We start from the raw sequence: 19,061 nt of genomic DNA on the forward strand, positions 1-19,061 counted from the left end.
TCACTAAATCCTGATGATCTCATTTAAGCCCCTGGCCCCATCTATTTCTGGTCCCCTGGACTTTCCTAAGTGAAAGTAGGTGGAATGTCTCCAGAGGTTGATCTAGTTTTAATGGACGCTTGACACTTGAAGCCAAAAGCACTCCGATCCGTGCAACAAGGACTCAGAGAACTGGTAAAATGCCCAAATAAATGTCCACTTCATTGATAACAGGGTCATTTCCATTTCACTCTTTCCTGATCCGTATTCTCTCTTTAGCATGCTCCATATTTTGCTTATTTATCTTACTTATTATCTGTATCCTCCCATAGAATTGAAGCTCCTTGAGGACAGGAATTCTGTCTTGATGAGTGCTATATGCCTGGCACCCAGCAGACACTCAGTACTTGCTGAGTTCATCTAGGCTGCTGTAACTTCAGGCTCACAGGGAAAGTGCAAAGAGAGCAGTGGAGCCATCTGGTTGAGGCTCAGAAGAACATTAGCAGCCTAGGGGTAGGTGAGCACATCACACAAGCTCCTCAGCTGAAATCACGGAGTTGCAAGTATTTGCAGTTGTCTATACCCTGATAACCTATCAGTCAGCTCCCAGGCAATCAAGTCATGGGGGAGGTGAGAACTCTCACAGACTGACAGCGTTCTTCCCCGCTTTTAAACTCTGCTTTGCTTTTGCTTAGTAAGACAGGCTGTAGGGAGCAATCACCACTATAGGTGAGTAACCGTCAGCTGAGCTTTGGATTACTGAGCCAGTCGTCAAACAGACACCGTCCTAGAAAGAGGACATGCATACCTGACCCTGGCGAGAGGCAGCTCATGGACATACTATTTTAGTATTAGTATATTTTTAATTACTTCCAGGCAACCCGTGCAGCGATGGCTAGCTTGCCTCCTATGCAGCCAACTGGGGTGGGAAGGTTCCTAATGGGAGTTAAATCCTGTCTTTGGGGGAAAGCGGGGCTGAACTGAGCGCCACACAAACCCAGGCTGCGGCAGTCGGTCCTGCCAACCCGCTGCGCTGCCCGGCTCCCGCGTAGCTCCTCCACCCACAGCGCGGCGCGGACACGCACGGACTCCAACGCTGGGCGGTGGGCGAGAGCACGGGCGGGCTCTTGGGGCTGGGGTCTCCCGGGGCCCCGCGCCGACGCGGAGAGACACGGCCCGAGAGGGAAGAGGTGGACCCGCGCGAGGCCGCGGAGCGCACGCGCGAGAAGGAAGAGGACGCGCTACTCACCCGCCGCCGCGCCCTCCCAAGGATGCCAGAGCTGTTGCCCGCGCAGCCACCAGGCTGCTCGGCCCCGCTCCTGGCGTCACTTCCGGTCGGGCGGGGCGGAAAGCGCGCTCAGGCCCCGCCCCACGGCCGGCTTGGTTGCTGAGCAACGCGGACGGTAGTGTCAGCCCCGCAGATTGCTTTGGGGGTGCTGCCGGTTCGCTCCGGTTCCGCGGTTGTTAGCGCGTTCGAGCATCTTTAGTTGGTTTTACTTGGCGTTGGCCTGACGTTTCCTCTTCCGGAAGTGCCTGTTCTGGTCGTTGGTCTAGGTTTCTGCTGAAAGGCTTGTCTTTTCGTGTTGTTTCCTGGCGCTCTGTATTGGATATTAAGTTTTTGTCGGTGGCGTGTGTTGTAAATATCTCGGTTTGCGTCTCGTCTTTTCACTTTAATATTAAAAAAGTGCCAATATTTTACGGTTAGTACTTTCTGTGTCTTGATTAAGGAATCCTTTCCTACCCCCTTACTCTCCCACGTATTTTCCTAATGTTTTTTTAAAGTTCTGATTTTAACATTTAAGTCCTTAATTCAGCTTGGAGTAGCTTTAGTATGGGGTAAGAAGGTAACTTCATTTTTTTTTTTTCCATTTGGATAACCAGGAGTGCTAATGCCATTTATTTAGTCCCTCTTTCCCCCAACGATCTGGCATATTTTTTAAAAAACAATGTATATGCATGAGTTTCTGTTGGGTTTTTTAAATTCAGCTCTATTTTTTTTTAATTTATTTAAATTTATTTAATCTATTTATTTTGGCTGCTTTTGTTCTTTGTTGTGGTGCACGGGCTTCTCATTGCGGCGGCCTCTCCCGTTGTGGAGCATGGGCTGTAGGCGCGGACCTCAGTAGTTGTGGCTCGCGGGGTTGGTTGCTCCGCGGCATGTGGGATCCTCCCGGTCCAGGGCCCGAACCACTGTCCCCTGCATTGGCAGGCAGATTCTCAACCACTGCGCCACCAGGGAAGCCCCTATTATTTTTTTTTAATAAATTTATTTATTTATTTTTGTCTGCATTGCTGCACGCGGGCTTTCTCTAGTTGTGTTGAGTGGGGGCTACTCTTCGTTGTGGTGCGCAGGCTTCTCATTGCGGTGGCTTCTCTTGTTGCGGAGCACGGGCTCTAGAACGCGGGCTTCAGTAGTTGTGGCTCTCAGGCTCTAGAACGCAGCCTCAGTAGTTGTGGCGCACGGGCTTAGTTGCTCCGCGGCATGTGGGATTTTCCCAGACCAGAGCTCAAACCCGTGTGTCCCCTGCATTGGCAGGCGATTCTTAACCACTGCGCCACCAGGGAAGTCCTCAGCTTCATTATTGATAACTTTGTCCTAATGCTCACACAAGGTGTTCTGCATCAAACCAGGTTTCTTGTTAATTACCCCACAGTAAGTATGAAACATCCCTCACACCTCCCACAGACCTCCCCCGACCCAACCCATTGAGAACTGATGGAAATTTTTCCTTTGTGAGTGGACTGACACAACATCCCGAGGTGAGGGATTCAGAGAAATGACTTCCATCTGTTCATAAAGGGAAAGAGACATCTGTCCTCCTCATCTCCTGAAAGGATCCCCTCTGGACTCAAGTATTTTGATATTTAGATGAATCTCTCCAGGCCCAGGCAGCCCCAGGGTACCTGGGCACCTAAGCCAGCCTGAAACTACTTGACCCTCTCAGAAAGATAAGGCAAGTTATTATACTTTTGAATCACAGCAATTAACTAGACAAATTACTACAGACTTCATTCTCCTAAGTATCTGAAGAGTCTCAGGGGACTAGGGCTTTTTACTGGAGCACTGGGAAATGGAGGGAAGTCTTACATGCCCACAGCTTCTTCCTGGGATCATTACATTCTCTTCTGGCGTGCAGGTGCCACACAATCTCAATTACAATACCCTTATAGTAACTCGTGATACCTGGTTGGACAGGTCCCTCCACCTTATTTTTCTTCTGGAAAGCTTCAGCCATTCATTCTTCGGTCAAAATCACAATCAGGCCAAGTTCCACGAAAGAACCCTGTAGGGCTTTTCAGTAGAATGGTCCCCAGTCTGTAAATCACACTGGAGAACTGACATGATTTATCTTCTTACATAGAACGCGGGCTCAGGATTTCCCTGGTGGCGCAGTGGTTCAGAATCCACTTGCCAGTGCAGGGGACATGGGTTCGAGCCCTGGTCTGGGAAGATCCTGCATGCCGCGGAATAGCTAAGCCCCTGTGCCACGACTACTGAGCCTGTGCTCCAGAGCCCGCAAGCCACAACTACTGAGCCTGCATGCTGCAGCTACTGAAGCCTGCTCACCTAGAGCCCGTGCTCCGCGACAAGAGAACCCACCGCAATGAGAAGCCCACACACTGCAACGAAGCGCAACGAGGAGTAAACCCTGCTCACCACAGCTAGAGAAAGCCTTTGCGCAGCAGCAAAGACCCAATGCAGCTATAAATAAATAAATAAAAAAGAACACGGGCTCAGACTCTCTCTGCACTTAATTTAGGCCTTCTGTGATGTCTTACAGTAAGATTTTTATTTCTTTTGTTAGATGGCATTTTGCGGTTTTCAATGCTATTGATAATATTTGCTTGGGCATTCCCTGGCAGTCCAGTGGTTAGTACTCTGTGCTTCCATTGCAGGGGGCACGGGTTCGATCCCTTGTTGGGGAACTAAGATCCCACAAGCCGTGAGGTGCAGTCAAAAAAAAAAGTGTCTTTAAAAAATATTACATTTTCCATTGTTGGCATATCGAAATAGTGCAAAGATTTCCATATTTTTTTTTAACCAGCAACCATTCTAAGAATATCTTTAATACTTTGTTGGTGGATTCTTTTGAACTTTCTCGGAATATAATCATATAATCTGAATAAAGACAATTTTGTTTCTTCCCCCTTAATCCTTATGTCTTTATTTTTCTTGCCATTCTGAGCTGATAAATAGAAGCAGTAGTGTGCATCTTTGTCCTGTTCCTGATTTTAAAGAGAATATTTACAATAGTTGACCATTTGCTGTAGGATTTTTTTTTTGTAGATACTCTTTAACAGGTTAGAAATGTTTCCTTCTATTCCTAATTCCCTAAGAGTTTTTTTATTGTTGTGAAATAAAATTCATATTTTATGGCAAGACAAGAAAAATTTAATCATAAAAAATTCTTCTCTGCCCTTTGCCTCCCGTCTCCCCACCACTGTGCATTGTATATCTGCATTATGCATCGACCAAACCTCCGCATCTGCAGAAATACCTGCTCAACCATAAACAGCAGCGTTCTCCCAGCACCCACAAGAGGACTCCTTAAAAGATAACATTCTTTCTTGATCTTGTACGGGACCACATGACCTACCACAATGACACTTAGATCTGGATCATGTAAACTGTCAATAATATGTCATTTGATGTACAGCCCTCTGTCTCAAAAAACTTAAAGAACTGTTCCTTGACTTCTAATGGGCAGAACAGTTCTCAGAGCTTTCTGAGTTGCTCTTCCTGGGTTATAGTCCTCAAATTTGGCTCGGATAAAATTTTTCATTTCTGTCTCAGGTTGATTGATTAATTTTTCATCCACATCATCAATGTGCATTGGATTTTATTAAGTGTTTTTTTTCTGCATCTCCTGTGATGATTATGCAGTTTTTCTCCTTTAATCTTTTTTTCTCTCCTTTAATCTTTTAATGTGGTAAATGCTATTAACTTTCTAAAGATAACTGATCCTTGTGTGCCTAGATTAAACCAATTTGCTCATGGCCTATTATCCTTTTACATGTTGCTGGATTTCATTTGCTGATATTGTTTAGAATGTTTGGCTCTATGTTTATGAGTGAGGTTGGATTATACAGCACTTTATTTTACTATCCTTGTCTAGTTTTGCTATCAAGATTATATTGGCCTCGGGCTTCCCTGGTGGCACAGTGGTTGAGAGTCCTCCTGCCGATGCAGGGCATACGGGTTTGTGCCCCGGTCCAGGAGGATCCCACATGCCGCGGAGCGGCTGGGCCCGTGGGCCATGGCCGCTGTTGGCCTCATAGAATGAATTGGGGAATATTTAATCATTTTATATTTTTCAGAAAGGGTTGTGGATTAGAATGGTCTGTTCCTTTAAAAAGTTGGGTAGAAAACCAGTCTTTCACCAATAAAACTAGGTGGGCCTGATGCATTCTTTGAGGAAAAATTTTTAAATAAGATTTATTAATACCTTGACGCTGGTGCATAAAACCCCAACTTATTAGAGGAGGAGGGGACAGAGGGAAACTTCAGATACTGAGGTGACGTTCTGGGTAATGTCAACTGAAAAAAAACACAACAAACCACACACACAACATGAGAGCTGTGAGTTCAGTTTTATTTGCGGCTTACTGAGGACTGTAGCAGGAGAGACAGCCGGTCAGTGAGCTCTGAACTTTGGAACGGGGCGGGGCTGGGGGGCGGGGTCAGTATATATTATGTATATGCTTTTGGTGAGGGGAGTAATGTGCAATCAAGCATACATGTTGGTAGAGGCTGCTGCTAGTCATGAGGGGCAGATGTCTCTGTTAATTATTTTACTGCTTTTCTAGGTATGAAAAGATGCAAGAAATTGGGTTCATAAAGTTTTGTAATGAAAATACCTACCTATCTGAAGGCCTGTTCTGCCAGTTTTCCCAGAGCACAGAGGGCCTCATTCCTGATCTTGGCCCTGAACTTCTTTCAGGGTGTGTTGAAGGTCAGCGACTGCAGTGGCTGGTCACCTAATCATTGTAGAGCCAGATGGAGAGCAACATTTTTTTTTTTTTTTTGAATTTTGGCTGCGCTGGCTCTTAGTTGCGACATGCGGGATCTTTTTTTTCTTTTTCTTTTTCTTTTTTTTTCATTTGCGGCATGTGGACTTCTTAGTCTTATCCACTGAGCCACCGGGGAAATCCAGGCTGAAGGCTTTTAAAGACTGATAGCGTAAGTCTGGTTTTTGCCCCAAGATGGATGACACTTTAAATTTTTGACTTTTCTGACTTGCTGTTCTTAAAATGAAGCACAATAACGCCTTTTGACTCTTGAGAAAAATTAAAATTTAGAGAAAGCAAAATAGAATTTTCCCTAGCATACAAGTGTGTGTTTTTTTCCTTTGTACTTTCACATACATTGTAATATTTAGAGTTAGAGCTTAATTTTATTAAGTGTATCTTAGTGTTTTATTTGTTTTTTCCATGGTCAGCAGTCTCCTCCTCTCTGGAGGCCTTCTTTCCCCTCTTCCTAGAGCTGCAGCAAGACCCCACTGTGAGAAGGTTGGACCAATGCTGGCTGCCTCTGCCTACCTGCTCCTGTGGACTGTCAAGGTCTCTCCTAGGCATCACATGAACCTGCTGGCCATCATCATTCTCTTCTTGCAGTTCAGATTACTCTTTTAGTTTATTTAACAATTACATGGCAGTTCTGACTTTATTGTTATTATTGTGTCCATTTTAATATTATATTTTTCCAGGAATTTTCCATTTAATACAAGGCTTCAAATATAGTGGCATAAAGTTCATAGTGTTCTCTTAGTTTTTAATTTCTTCTCTCTCTGTGGTTACACTCCCATTTTATTCTTTACTTTGTGCTATCTCTCTCTCTTTTTTTTTTTCATCAGTTTCACCAGAAGTTTGTCTATTTTGTTAGTCTCTTCAAAAAACCACCTTTGGGGGCTTCCCTGGTGGTCCAGTGGTTGAGAGTCCGCCTGCCAATGCAGGGGACACAGGTTTGTGCCCCGGTCCGGGAAGATCCCACATGCCGCGGAGCGGCTGGGCCCGTGAGCCATGGCCACTGAGCCTGCGCTTTCGGAGCCTGTGCTCCGCAATGGGAGAGGCCACAACAGTGAGAGGCCTGCGTACCGCAAAAAACAACAACAACAAACCCCCCCCCACCTTTTGGGACTTCCCTGGTGGCACAGTGGTTGAGAATCCGCCTGCCAATTCAGGGGACACGGTTCGATCCCTGGTCCGGGAAGATCCCACATGCCGCGGAGCAACTAAGCCTGTGAGCCACAACTACTGAGCTGGCATGCCACAACTACTGAAGCCTGTGCGCCTAGAGCCCTAGAGCCCGTGCTCCGCAACAAGATAAGCCACCACAATGAGAAGCCTGTGAACCGTAACAAAGAGTAGCCCCCACTCGCTTCAAGTAGAGAAAGTCTGCGCGCAGCAACACACCCAATGCAGCCAAAAGAAAAACCTCAGAAAAACAAAACACCACCTTTTGGCCCAGTTGATCCTTTCTATTGTATGTTTGTTTTCTTTTATGTTGATTTCTGTCTTCTTTTAGTAACCTCCTTTCTGCTTTATTCAGTCATGTTGTGTTTTTCCTTTTCTAACTCAAGTTGAATGCTTGTTAGGTCATGAAATTACTGCCTTTAAAACAATATTTTAAGCATTTAAGACTATACATTTACTTTTTTTTGGGGGGGGGTGCCGTACCACGCAGCTTGCAGGATCTTAGTACCTTGACCAGGGATTGAACCCTGGGCCCCTACAGTGGAAGTACCTCCACTGGACTGCCAGGGAATTCCCTACATTTCCTTCTTTTCAAAAAAAAAATACATTTATTTATTTTTGGCTGCATTGGGTCTTCGTTGCTGCACGCGGGCTTTCTCTAGTTGCAGCGAGTGGGAGCTACTCTTTGTTGCAGTGCACGGACTTCTCATTGCGGTGGCTTCTCTTGTTGCAAAGCACGGGCTCTAGGCGCACAGGCTTCAGTAGTTGTGGTGCATGGGCTCAGTAGTTGTGGCTCACGGGCTCTAGAACGCAGGCTCAGTAGTTGTGGCGCACGGGCTTAGTTGCTCTGCAGCATGTGGCATTTTCCCGGACCAGGGCTCGAACCTGTGTCCCCCGTGTTTACAGCAGATTCTTAACCACTGCGCCACCAGGGAAGCCCCCTACATTTTTTAAAAAATTGAAGTATAGTTGATTTACAATGTTGTGTTAGTCAAAACACTTTAAAAGGTGTATATTGAAATCCACTTTTGTGATGGTGTATTTGTTTTTCCTGCAGTTCTGTCATCTTTTGGTTTGCTTTTTTTTTTTTTTTTTTGCGGTACGCGGGCCTCTCACTGCTGCGGCCTCTCCCGTTGCGGAGCACAGGCTCCGGACGCGCAGGTTCAGCGGCCATGGCTCACGGGCCCAGCCGCTCTGCGGCATGTGGGATCTTCCCAGACCGGGGCACGAACCCGTGTCCCCTGCATCGGCAGGCGGATTGTCAACCACTGCGCCACCAGGGAAGCTCTGGTTTGCATATTTTGAGGCTATTTGATTAGATGCATGCAAGATTAAAATAGTTGAATCTTACTGTGAACAAAACCCTTTTCAATACAATGACTTCTCCATACTTAATATTTTTTCCTTTAAACCTTATACTGTAACTATATCAGCTTTGTTTATGTTGGTGTTAGCCTACATATTTTCCCACACTTTTACTTTCAACCTTTACACGTCTTTGTATTTCAACTGTATTGCTTCTAAATAGCATAAAAATGGATTTTCATGAAATCCTATTTGATTTTCTCTTTTAACTAATAAATTTAATCTCTTTATAGTTATTGTGATAATATCTTGTTTGAATTTGTTTCTACATACTATTTTTAAAGTAAATTTTAATTTTGGAAAGATTTTAGATTTACAGAAAAATTGCAAAAATAGTACAAACATTCCCATATACCCTTACCCAAGTTTCTCCTTGGGTTCATATCTTACATAACTATGATACATTTGTCAAAACTAAGAAATTAACATTAGTACATTGTTATTAACTAAATCACAGACTTTTTTTTTTTTTTTTTTTGCGCCATGCTGCATGGCATATAGCATCTTAGTTCCCTGATCAGGGATCAAACCCGTGTCCCCTGCATTGGAAGTGTGGAGTCTTGCCCACTGGACTACCAGGGCAGTCCCACCTTTTGACTTGCTTTGACCAATAGGTAATGGTAGAAGGAGAGTTCTGGGGGTCTCAGCCTAGGCCTTAAAAGGACTGACAGCTTCCACTCCTTCCCCTGGGGCAGCCAGCTGCCATACTATGTAGTAAGCTGGGCTAGACTTCAGAATGTTATGATGTCATGTACAGAGACAGAAGCCACATGGAGAACCACAGAGGGGCCAGATCATCAGTGTAGCCTTTTTGGATCTTTGCTCAGCCCAGTTTTTTGTGAACCAAGCCAAATCACCTAGAGCAAAGAGCCTGGGGCCCAGCTAAGCCCTGCCTGAACTCCACAGAATAATGAGAAATAATAAATCATTTTTGTTTTACACCACTGAGTTTTGAAGCAGCTTGCTACACAGAAATAAATAATTGACCTGCTTTACCATAAAATGGATTTCTTTATATGAGACAAAGTTGTGCAGGATTCCATGTCAGTAAATCAGGCATCCTGCAGACCTTTGGGTGTGAGGGCACTGCAGTCGGAACGAGCAAATACACATCTGGATATGTGGGCAGTTCCAATAGTATGAATCACGGTCCCCTACTGTCCGCTGTACGCATGTGTCAGAGGCTCATTGTCAGTCTCGGAAGTGGCCAGGGCTAGAGCAGTCTTGGTGGATGGCAGACTGTGAACTCAGGGACCACCACCAAGTAGTAGTCACAGAACCTAACAGGAACTCCATGCTTCATTTAACTTTCACAAGTCATGTGACAGGCACCATTTTCACAGGTGTAAAAAAAGTCTGAGAGTAGCTAAAGGATACATTCCCAGTTTCACGGCTAGAAAGAAAACACGGGATTTATTTCCTTGTTTTGTTTTGTATTTTTTGCGGTACGCGGGCCTCTCACTGTTGTGGCCTACTCCCCTTGCGGAGCACAGACTCTGGACGCGCAGGCTCAGCGACCATGGCTCACTGCCCCAGCCGCTCCGCGGCATGTGAGATCTTCGCGGACCGGGGAACGAACCCGTGTCCGTGCATCGGCAGGCGGACTCTCAACCACTGCGCCACCAAGGAAGCCCTATTTTTTTGTTTTGTATTGTCTACACTTATTTCACTTTATTGCGGTTTAGCCTCAGCGGAGCACGTAAGTTTTGGGATCCACACTAAAATCAGGGTTGGGACTTTGGCCCCGCCCCTTGCACAGCTTGCTTGTTCATCGGAGACTCTGGCTCCGCCCCTAAACTACATTTCCCAGCAGGCCAAGCGCCGGCGCCGACGCAATTCCTCCCAGCGTGCCTCGCGGCGGGAAGAAGCCGAGCGGGTTCGAGGCCGACGCGACCCTTCTTCGTTGCCGCCGCGCTGCCGCCGCCACCCCCGCCGCCGCCGCTGCCGCAGTCTGAGAGAAGCCGTCGCGGCCGCTCCTGCCGCTCCCTCCGGCCACCATGTCCGCCCAGGCGCAGATGCGGGCCCTGCTAGACCAGCTCATGGGCACGGCCCGGGACGGTGAGTAAGGGCGGCCGGCCAGGCGGGGGCTGGGGCGGGAGCGAGGCGAGGCCGCCGGGCGGCCTGAGGCGGGGGGCCGCGACCGTCTGCGCCTGCGCGGGCGTCCTCCCCTCCCCCGCGCGCCGACCGGGGGCGCCGGGCCTTTGTTTGAGCTCTTCCCGCAGGCTGGGTCCCTGGCGGGCTCCTCCCTCGGAGCCCGCGTCGTCGGTGGGGCGCCAGCCCCCTCCCCACAGACCTTCCTGCGATTTCTCCGCCCCTCCTCCACCCCCGCGGCCCCCGCCGCCCCTCGAACCGGGAGTCGGCGAAGGGCTGCAGCCAGCGGGGGCTCTGGGCGCTGGCAGCGGGCTGGCGGAGCTCCTCCGCGCAAGGGAGCCGGATGGCCTGGAAATCCTGGCCGTCTTGTTCTGTACCGTTGCAAGGGGAGCCGTAAATTGAGCTTTTCTAACGTGGGTTCCTGCCGCGTGCTTTTCCAGCCCCCTTTTCCTCTAGCCACACAGGAGAGCCTCTGTTTAGCCAGCGCTTGGCAGTCGTTAGGTAGGTTGTACTGTAGGGAGGAGCGCAAGATCTTGATGGTTGTCTCAGGAGAAAGCGGTTGCATCTTTGCAAAACTATATACCTGCTGTGGTTTGTGTTTTCTTTTCTACCGAAGTAATGAAGTTGTAAGTTCACACTGGCACATTCGCAGGGCTGTGCAGATTGTTTGCACTTTATTTCATAGGCGAATAAGTGCTTTTTAGCTTTCTTTGTATATTGAGTTGCTTTTGAATTGCTTCCCATATTTTTATTTCATACAAACTGAACAATTGTGGCCCCTCTATTTTATTTATAAAGGTTCAGTGTATCTTTGCCTGCCTACATCAATCTGCAAGGGAGTTGCAGAAAAGCCTCATGTTCATCGAGCCGTGAGTCACAACCAATTTCTAAGCTGTTATAACAAAAAAGTGTTTGCTTTTTTTCACAAGTAACTTTAAAAGTGTAGTTTAGAAAGAAAACATTTTCAATAAAAAGACACTACATTAATCCTGGATGCTTGCAAATCCTAAAATATATTCCTCCTTTAGTATTACACAGCTCTGTGTCATATACACAGATTAGCTTTAAAATTTGTCACATTCCACTTTGCCTTTACTTTTATGTATCATTCCCCTGACTTCCTTACTGCAGGTTGGGCAAGAAAACTTTTCCTTTAAAACTTTTCAACAGCGGGCATAAAATTCTGCAGCTGAGGTCTTGAAGAATGCAGATGGGTACAGTATGTGTTGGAACTCACAGTGTGTATTGACTAACCTAGTTCCTTTTTTGCCTTTTTTTTTTTTTTTTCTTCTTGGTATTGTCTTGTTAAAAGTGACTCTCAGGTGCCAACTGTCTTTTTTAAGGGTGGGGGTTAAAGGGGGATAGGCAGACTAGGTTCAGATTATTTATCAGTCAGTAGTAGAGAGAGAAAGCTTTCTTCATATAATTTTGGCAAAATACTGCCTATACGTTGGTCTATAGCAAAATGATTAGACTAATAATAGCTTTTGTTGGAAACTACCAGCTTTAAGTCATACATGGTGATTCATCGCCCTCTGATTAGCATGGGTTTTGGTATCTCATTGCCCACGTGTATGTGTGGGGCTAATGGCTGTTTGGTGCTCAGCATTTTCCTTCTGACTCCTTGACTTCCTTGGCACAATGACGGAGTCAGATCTCTTTAAGTGTGATTCTTCATGATATATTTAGCCTCAAAAATCATCTGTATTTCGTTCCAGTTGTAAATACCTCTAGATCAGCTTTTCAGTGTATTTGGTAGTCTGCAAATCATCCAGGTGAATTGTACCAGATATGCTTCTGTGCTTAATGTGATAATATTGCCTTATTTAAAACCACACATGAATTTCAGGAGACGAAACCAGACAGAGGGTCAAGTTTACAGATGATCGTGTCTGCAAGAGTCACCTTCTGGACTGCTGCCCCCACGACATTCTGGCTGGGACGGTAGGTACATTTGGGGGGGATGTCATAGGACACTCAGACATGGATGCTGTGTAGGCACTGAAGGTTTTTCAGGTTGAATTCTGTTTTCCTTTACCAGGCAGAAATTACCTACTGCCCTTCAAGTGATAGGTTCTGTTAGTGTGGTGGAATTTTATATAATGACATATTTCACTGCTATAAAGTTCTCTTTGTAAAGTTATCAGGTTTTTGTAGAGTCATTTATACTGAGGTATTCACAGCTAAGTAGTACAAATACTAGTCTCCTTTGGCTTTAGCAAAAAGTGTACTTCAGGTCAGCCTGTAGCTCTAAGATTCTGGGTTGTTTTCAGGTTAAACACATGTTAGACTTTTGATCTAACGAGGTATGTTTCTTCCCCAGATTTTTAGATTTTTGAAAAATCAGGACTAACATCGATTTGCAATTTTGTGTTATGCCACCCTTTCAAGAAATCAATACATGATCCAATAAGTATAGACCTCTCTACTTCTAAGTGAAGTGTAAAATTCTAAGTGAAACTTTAAGTTCATTTCAGATGAAGCAAAGAGATAAATGCTAGTTTTGCAGAATGTGCATTTATTCAAAATTAGGTAGGATTTAAGAAGACTAAAGAGTGTGGATTATCTACGGTGATTCAGCCACTTACAGAAAATTAGTTTTGTAAATACCATCAGCATTTTCAGATTTCACAGCTCCCTCCTGGAATGTCTACTCATTTTAAGGGTCACATGTGCATGTGCTGGGGAACGTTTTCTTCATAATTAATTGTTGCTTTTATTATTACCATTTTGGGGGAGCAGCGTCTGGCAAACTGCACAGGTGTATTGAATCTTCTCAAGCTGGCTCTTCTGACAGCAAATAGGAAATGAAAGCCAAGCCTTGTGCCTTTGTTAGCTGGGGTTTTGCCAGTGGTTGACCTGGTATAGGAAAACATTATAACTACTGTGTGCTCCAGATTGTTGTGGGTGCCATCACTGTAGACTACTGGCTTCCACTGGTCATAAGCAGTCAGCGGTAGGATACTCCTGTATGAGGCATCATAACCTGGAATTGCTGGTAGGTCTTAGTGGAAGAAGTCAAAGGGAGTAGAGGGACATGCACCAGAGTGAAGCAGTTCAACCATATTTTTCTTGATTGGATCCCTATGTAGCATTGTTCCAGAATGCTGGTGAATGAGGGCATTTCCTACAAATGTTTATTGTGTTAGGTATAGGTTCATTTGCCAGATATTTGTTGGACACATACTCTGTGCCAGGCACTGGGGATGTGGTACCAATAAGACAAAAACTTTACTCTCATCTAATGGAGGAACAGGACAGACAGTAAATAATGAATGAGTAGGTTCTGGACTGTTGGATAGGGTGATAAGGAAAGGCCTCTCAGGAACATGGGAGCAGAGACCTGAATGGTGAGAAAAAACACACGTGTGCGTTTGGGGGATTAATGCTCCAGGTGGATGCTGGAGCAGAGGGAAGCAGGGGTGCCTCAGGTGCCTCTGGGCTGGTGTGCTTCAGGGGGAGGGAGACAGAGGCCGTGGAACCAGAGCAGTGATGAGAGGCCAAGTACTGCTCAGCATCACTCCGGTTACAGGGCAGCTCAGACTGAGGAGGAGGGAGCCCAGGAGACCCATGTTCATGTGAGGGTGCCGTGAACAATTGTACGGGGTCATGAGGTCAGTTGAGATGAGGGTTGGGAACTTGGATGGTGTTGTAAAGATTGAGCCTTAACTGGTGTGGGCTACGTGGAGGTGGCAAGTGAGAGGTAGAGTTTCTGTTGTGTTAAATTGGAATGAATATAATTCTTTAGAACACAGCTGCAAGATGAAAATGGTTATAACCCTCAGCTTGCCAAGGGCTGCTCCATACCCAAATCTTTGCTCAAAACCGTCTCCTGTCAGTAGGGGTGAGACAACGGAGGAATGGAAGCAATCGTTTTATTGAGGCTTGATGGGAAAGTGTATTGATTAGTAAGAGCGGAGGGATAGCTGGAGGGAAGGTAGTGTAACTTGTCTCGTGGTAGAACTTTGGTTTCCTGAAGGTTCTAGAAGGAGCCTTTATTTGCCCTTCCCTGTCTGCAGTGTGAGACCACTGGAGGGTAGAGGACACAGATGTTTGTTCAGTAAAAAAAAAAAAAAAAAAAAGGGGGGGAGGGTCTGACATGCTGGATTTGACAGCCATTTGGAATATTTTGGAAGTTTATGAGTGTGGTATTTCAGCTGTGCTTGGTGTTTGGCTGCTAGGGGAATTGGCCAGTACTTCCTTGCCTCCTTGGCAAAGCTGAAAAGCTACCTCCAGTAACCATGGAACCCCAGGCCTGTATTCCACTTGCTTTAGCTTGAGAGCTCCCACCTGAAGGAAGATAATGGTGAATTTTGCTTTATGTGTGGTTCCCTAATGTCGAAATTTTCTTGACAGTTGAAGTTTTTAGAATGGAAATTGATTTGCAGTCAAAATTATAGTACTCAGCGGTTTCGGTGCTTGCTTCATCTGGAGGTGGTTTTTCTTTGAGTAACAGAATTTTGTTAGCTTTTAAATAATTTCTGATAGCTATCTCTCATTTTTCAGCTGTTGCACTTAGTTTTGTTTGTGGAAGCTATATATTTTTAAAGAATTATACTTGCTATTTAAAAGAGTGAAGGAAGCAAAAGTTGTCAGCTTTACAGTGATAGCAATTTTAGCTGCAACTTTGGCTTTTGGAACTTGTTTCCCTACCTCTGGATTCCCCACGTAACCAACATGTGTAAACTACACATGACTTCGGAGTAAGCATAATGAAGGAGAAAAGAGCTTTTGGCATGTAGCCTTCAGTCAAAATGAAGATAAACTCCAGCCTAGACAGTCCCCTCATGGCTCTGTCACTGGGATACTGAAGGAAATTTTGTTAAGAGCATGGCTGCACTTTCTGAGATTCGGACCCAGGAGTCAGGCACTGCGAGCCTCTCTCATGTGCCTAAAAACTAAAATGTTGAGCGTTTTGTAGCCCATGAAGATTTTTTTGATCTCGTTTTGAACACACTTGTAGTTTGAGCTTAAAGGAGTTCCTGAACTCCATCATTCTTTGTTTGCTAGTCGTACTTGTGACCAACAGCTTGGGTTCCCAAGGTGTCTCCTCATTGGGCTGTTGGGTTTTCTTAACTTGCATTCTCTGATTTATTAGCCTGACCCTCAGCATCCAAACGTCCCTGTTGCTGTTTAGATGATCAGAGGCAAGGGTGGGGGTGGGGGTGTCCCTGTACAGGATCCTCTACTTAGGATTTAGATGAGAAATACGCACTGCTAATTGTTCTGTACGTGCTCACAACATATAATAGCACATCAGGCGAAATCTTACTGGTAACACAAATAATTTGTTTTGTTAAAAGAGCCTTTTGTTTTTCAAATGGGGCAAGTGAATGGTCCAGTCTGTGTTCCCAGTTACGTGTCCAGAGCCATTTAGCAGGTTAGGAGAATGTTTGGAGAATTGCTTTGGCTCTGAATCAGCCTGTTCTGCTTTATTTCCTTTGATATACAGAGAGCTACACAAAGCCAGGTGTTAGGTTATGTTGTAATTTCCAAAACCTCGTTTTTCTCTGTTCCTTCTTTTTCCTCTTTTTGTCTCTGTAGCATCTTGAGTAGTCATGGCTGCAAGAAGGAATGCATGGAAACTTGCTGCTATCAGTGATACTTTTGTTTCCTGGCTTCTTCCTTGCCACCGTCTCACCCCTCATGTTGCTATTCACCGAATAAACATTTCTTATGTGACTAATGCAATAATAAAACTGGCAAAAGCTAAATAATGAAAACATTACTAGTCTATTTCTGGATCTGTAAGAGATATAAATCGTTACACTTAAATGCACCTGTTCTGAGTGTCATATAGTCATGACGGTATCAATAAAAGGAAAATAAGGCTTCTTAGCCATATTATTTTTAAATTTTCTTATCATAGTTAATATCCAAAAAAGTACTGTTTATTTTGATGACAGCTAAAACACCAGGTCACAGTGCTTCCTACAAATGGGTAGATGTTCATGTGTAAATTTTTGTTTCTTTCTCACAGCGCATGGATTTAGGAGAATGTACCAAAATCCACGATTTGGCCCTCCGAGCAGATTATGAGATTGCAAGTAAAGAAAGGGACCTCTTTTTTGAATTGGATGTAAGTTTTATTTTGTGTTAATTATTCCCTACTGTGAAGAGCCAAATACGGCACTAACAAGAATAATGTAACCTATGTAAGTTATGAAGCAGAATAATGAAATAGATGTCATTCCACCGCTCTCTGGCTGGGAGCTAGAACGTGGCCAGTATTGATTTGTGTCTGTGTGTCTATCATCCCTATTCGGTTCTATGTTTTGTATGTATCATTTTCTTTAAAAATGTTTCTTATTACATATTTTATGATTCCTTGGACATTGTGTTTATTCTTCTCTTTGAGTCTTATAAAAATGGTTTCATAGCATAGGTAATCTTTAATAACTTTTTTCCTTCAGTATTGTGTTCCAGTTTACATATTTTGTTGAGTATGGTTTGTTTGTTTTCATTGCTTCTTGAGTATTCCCCAAACTATCCATTTTGTGTTCATAGACAATTGGGTTGATACTAGTTTCTTTTTTAAATTTTTTATTCTTAAACTATTATGAACAGTGTTATAAATGTTCTTGAATATCTTCTTGGTGCACGTGTACAACGGTTTATCTAGGGTATATTCCTAGGAGAGGAATTGCTGGATTGTAGGAGAGGCACGTTTATTCTTGAAAGATTTGTAATGTTGTCTTTTTCTTTTTTCTCCCTGTTTGAGAATGTGTATCAGTTTACAGCCCTAATAGCAGTGTACACATCCTCACTAACATTTGGTATTGTCAGACCATTAACTTTTTGCAATTTAGTGGTTATAAAATGTCATTTCGTAACTTTATTGTCATTTTTGCCTCCCAAAGGAGCCTTTTTTAGACCTTTTCCCATAATTTGTCTACTTCCCCGCCATGAAATTTTGATACCACAGATACCCAGCATATCAGTTTATGTGATCCTTTCCAGGCCACTAACCATTGTAATATCTAAGATTTTTTTCACTCTTCATGACAAGTTTTCATCCCTGTCCCCATTGAGAATGCATGATTGTCACTCCATTCTATTTATTTATTTATTTAGATTTTTTTTTTTTGCCGTGCTCTGTTGCTTGTGGGATCTTAGTTCCCCGACCAGAGATTGAACCCAGGTCCCCTGCAGTGGAATCGCCGAGTCCTAACCACTGGACTGCCAGGGAATTCCCATGGAATCACTCTGTTTTTTCTTTGTCCAAGTCCTCCATCCCTGGTTTGACCAGAGGTCAGTGAGGGGTTTGATGCCATTCAGGTTCCTCAGTGACGACTGGGAAGGCACTGAGCTTGGTGGGAGGAAGTCAGAGAAAAGCAAAACCAAGGAAAGACTTTTTTTTTTTCTGCCAATGGACATTTTAGAGATATATTATAGCTAGAGTCAATTCTACTTAAATCAGTAATCTTAAAAAGTGACTAAAATTATCATTTCTTTTTCAAGTACAGTCTTCAACATCAGCGTTGAATCTTTGAATTAACTAAAAATGCCTTTAGCAACAAACAGCTCAACTAATAGATGGGGCTTGGAGATGAAAGTTTTCTTTATTGTGAGTTTAAATTCTTCAGTACCTGAAAAACGCTTATGTAAAGAGACCATTACCTTGGGATATCAGAAAGAGTTAGATACACAGATGTATAGGTTAAATTTTCAATTTTAGTAACATAATTTTTTTGGGTTAAGCATTTCTGCTACATGAGAATGTCAGTGTACTTTTTAAATGCCCTGATGAATTTATGCTGAAGAATAGATGAATAGAAGAAATTTAGACTACAGAAAGACTGAAACATATACGGTAATTTAGTATTTTATGAAAGGCATGTGTTCAGCCACTGTGGAGATGAATTTTTCAATGAACACTATTAGGAACTATGGATTAGCTAGTTGGGGGAAAAACCAGGTTGGATCCCCCAGAAGAGAATTTTGTTCTGTCATCTTGACATGTTATAAAGCCTAGAAGCTATAAGGGAAAGATGGATACATTTTTCTGAGTAGGGACTTAAAATATTAGCATATCAAAAATTCCTATACATAAAATAAGAATTCAACTGGGACAAAATATTTGCAGCACATATGACGAAGGGCAAGTATCCTTTGTATATAGAATTCATCATGATTGAGAAGAACTGTAACAATAGCTGAATAGAAAATGGGCAAAGGATAGAAAAGGACACTTTCTGGTAGGCATCTAATCCTATGGCAGATACTCACCCTCACTCATAGCTAAGGAGATGGAGAGTTAAGTAATCCTGATACACCTCCTGGATAATTGAGCATCTGAAGATGTGAAAGCACATCCCAGCAGTGCTAGTTCTGAGAGTATATCTGACCGATACTTTTGCATATGTACAAAGATAAATTTGCTCCAGAATATTCCTGCAGCATTAGAGCTGCAGAAAGCCAGAACACTGTAG

General features: G+C 44.1%; 2 protein-coding genes across 6 annotated transcripts in view; one reads left to right on the forward strand and one right to left on the reverse strand.

Annotated features, from left to right (window-relative positions):
• Positions 1-1,302, reverse strand: part of FAM234A (family with sequence similarity 234 member A) — a 31,186-nt gene extending 29,884 nt beyond the window's left edge. The window contains exon 1 of one of the 3 annotated variants that reach the window (XM_089896475.1): positions 1,229-1,302. The gene's annotated coding sequence lies outside the window, so the exon portion shown is untranslated. Of the gene's footprint in view, positions 1-976; positions 1,020-1,228 lie in introns of those variants that run through there. The other 2 variants (XM_089896471.1, XM_089896472.1) reach the window with 2 other exon arrangements.
• Positions 1,303-10,376: 9,074 nt separating this feature from the next.
• Positions 10,377-19,061, forward strand: part of LUC7L (LUC7 like) — a 53,962-nt gene continuing 45,277 nt past the window's right edge. Inside the window, exons 1-4 of one of the 3 annotated variants that reach the window (XM_022594301.3) lie at positions 10,377-10,596; positions 11,428-11,498; positions 12,479-12,573; positions 16,610-16,708. In XM_022594301.3, the coding sequence (XP_022450009.1) occupies positions 16,613-16,708 (96 nt within the window). In that variant the 5' untranslated portion in view covers positions 10,377-10,596; positions 11,428-11,498; positions 12,479-12,573; positions 16,610-16,612. Of the gene's footprint in view, positions 10,597-11,068; positions 11,131-11,427; positions 11,499-12,478; positions 12,574-16,609; positions 16,709-19,061 lie in introns of those variants that run through there. The other 2 variants (XM_089896476.1, XM_022594300.2) reach the window with 2 other exon arrangements.

The sequence above is a fragment of the Delphinapterus leucas genome, chromosome 15, assembly GCF_059928025.1.
Source record: "Delphinapterus leucas isolate spDelLeu-1000000601 "Yukka" chromosome 15, BTC_Dleu_Yukka2, whole genome shotgun sequence".
Taxonomy (NCBI): Eukaryota; Metazoa; Chordata; class Mammalia; order Artiodactyla; family Monodontidae; genus Delphinapterus; species Delphinapterus leucas.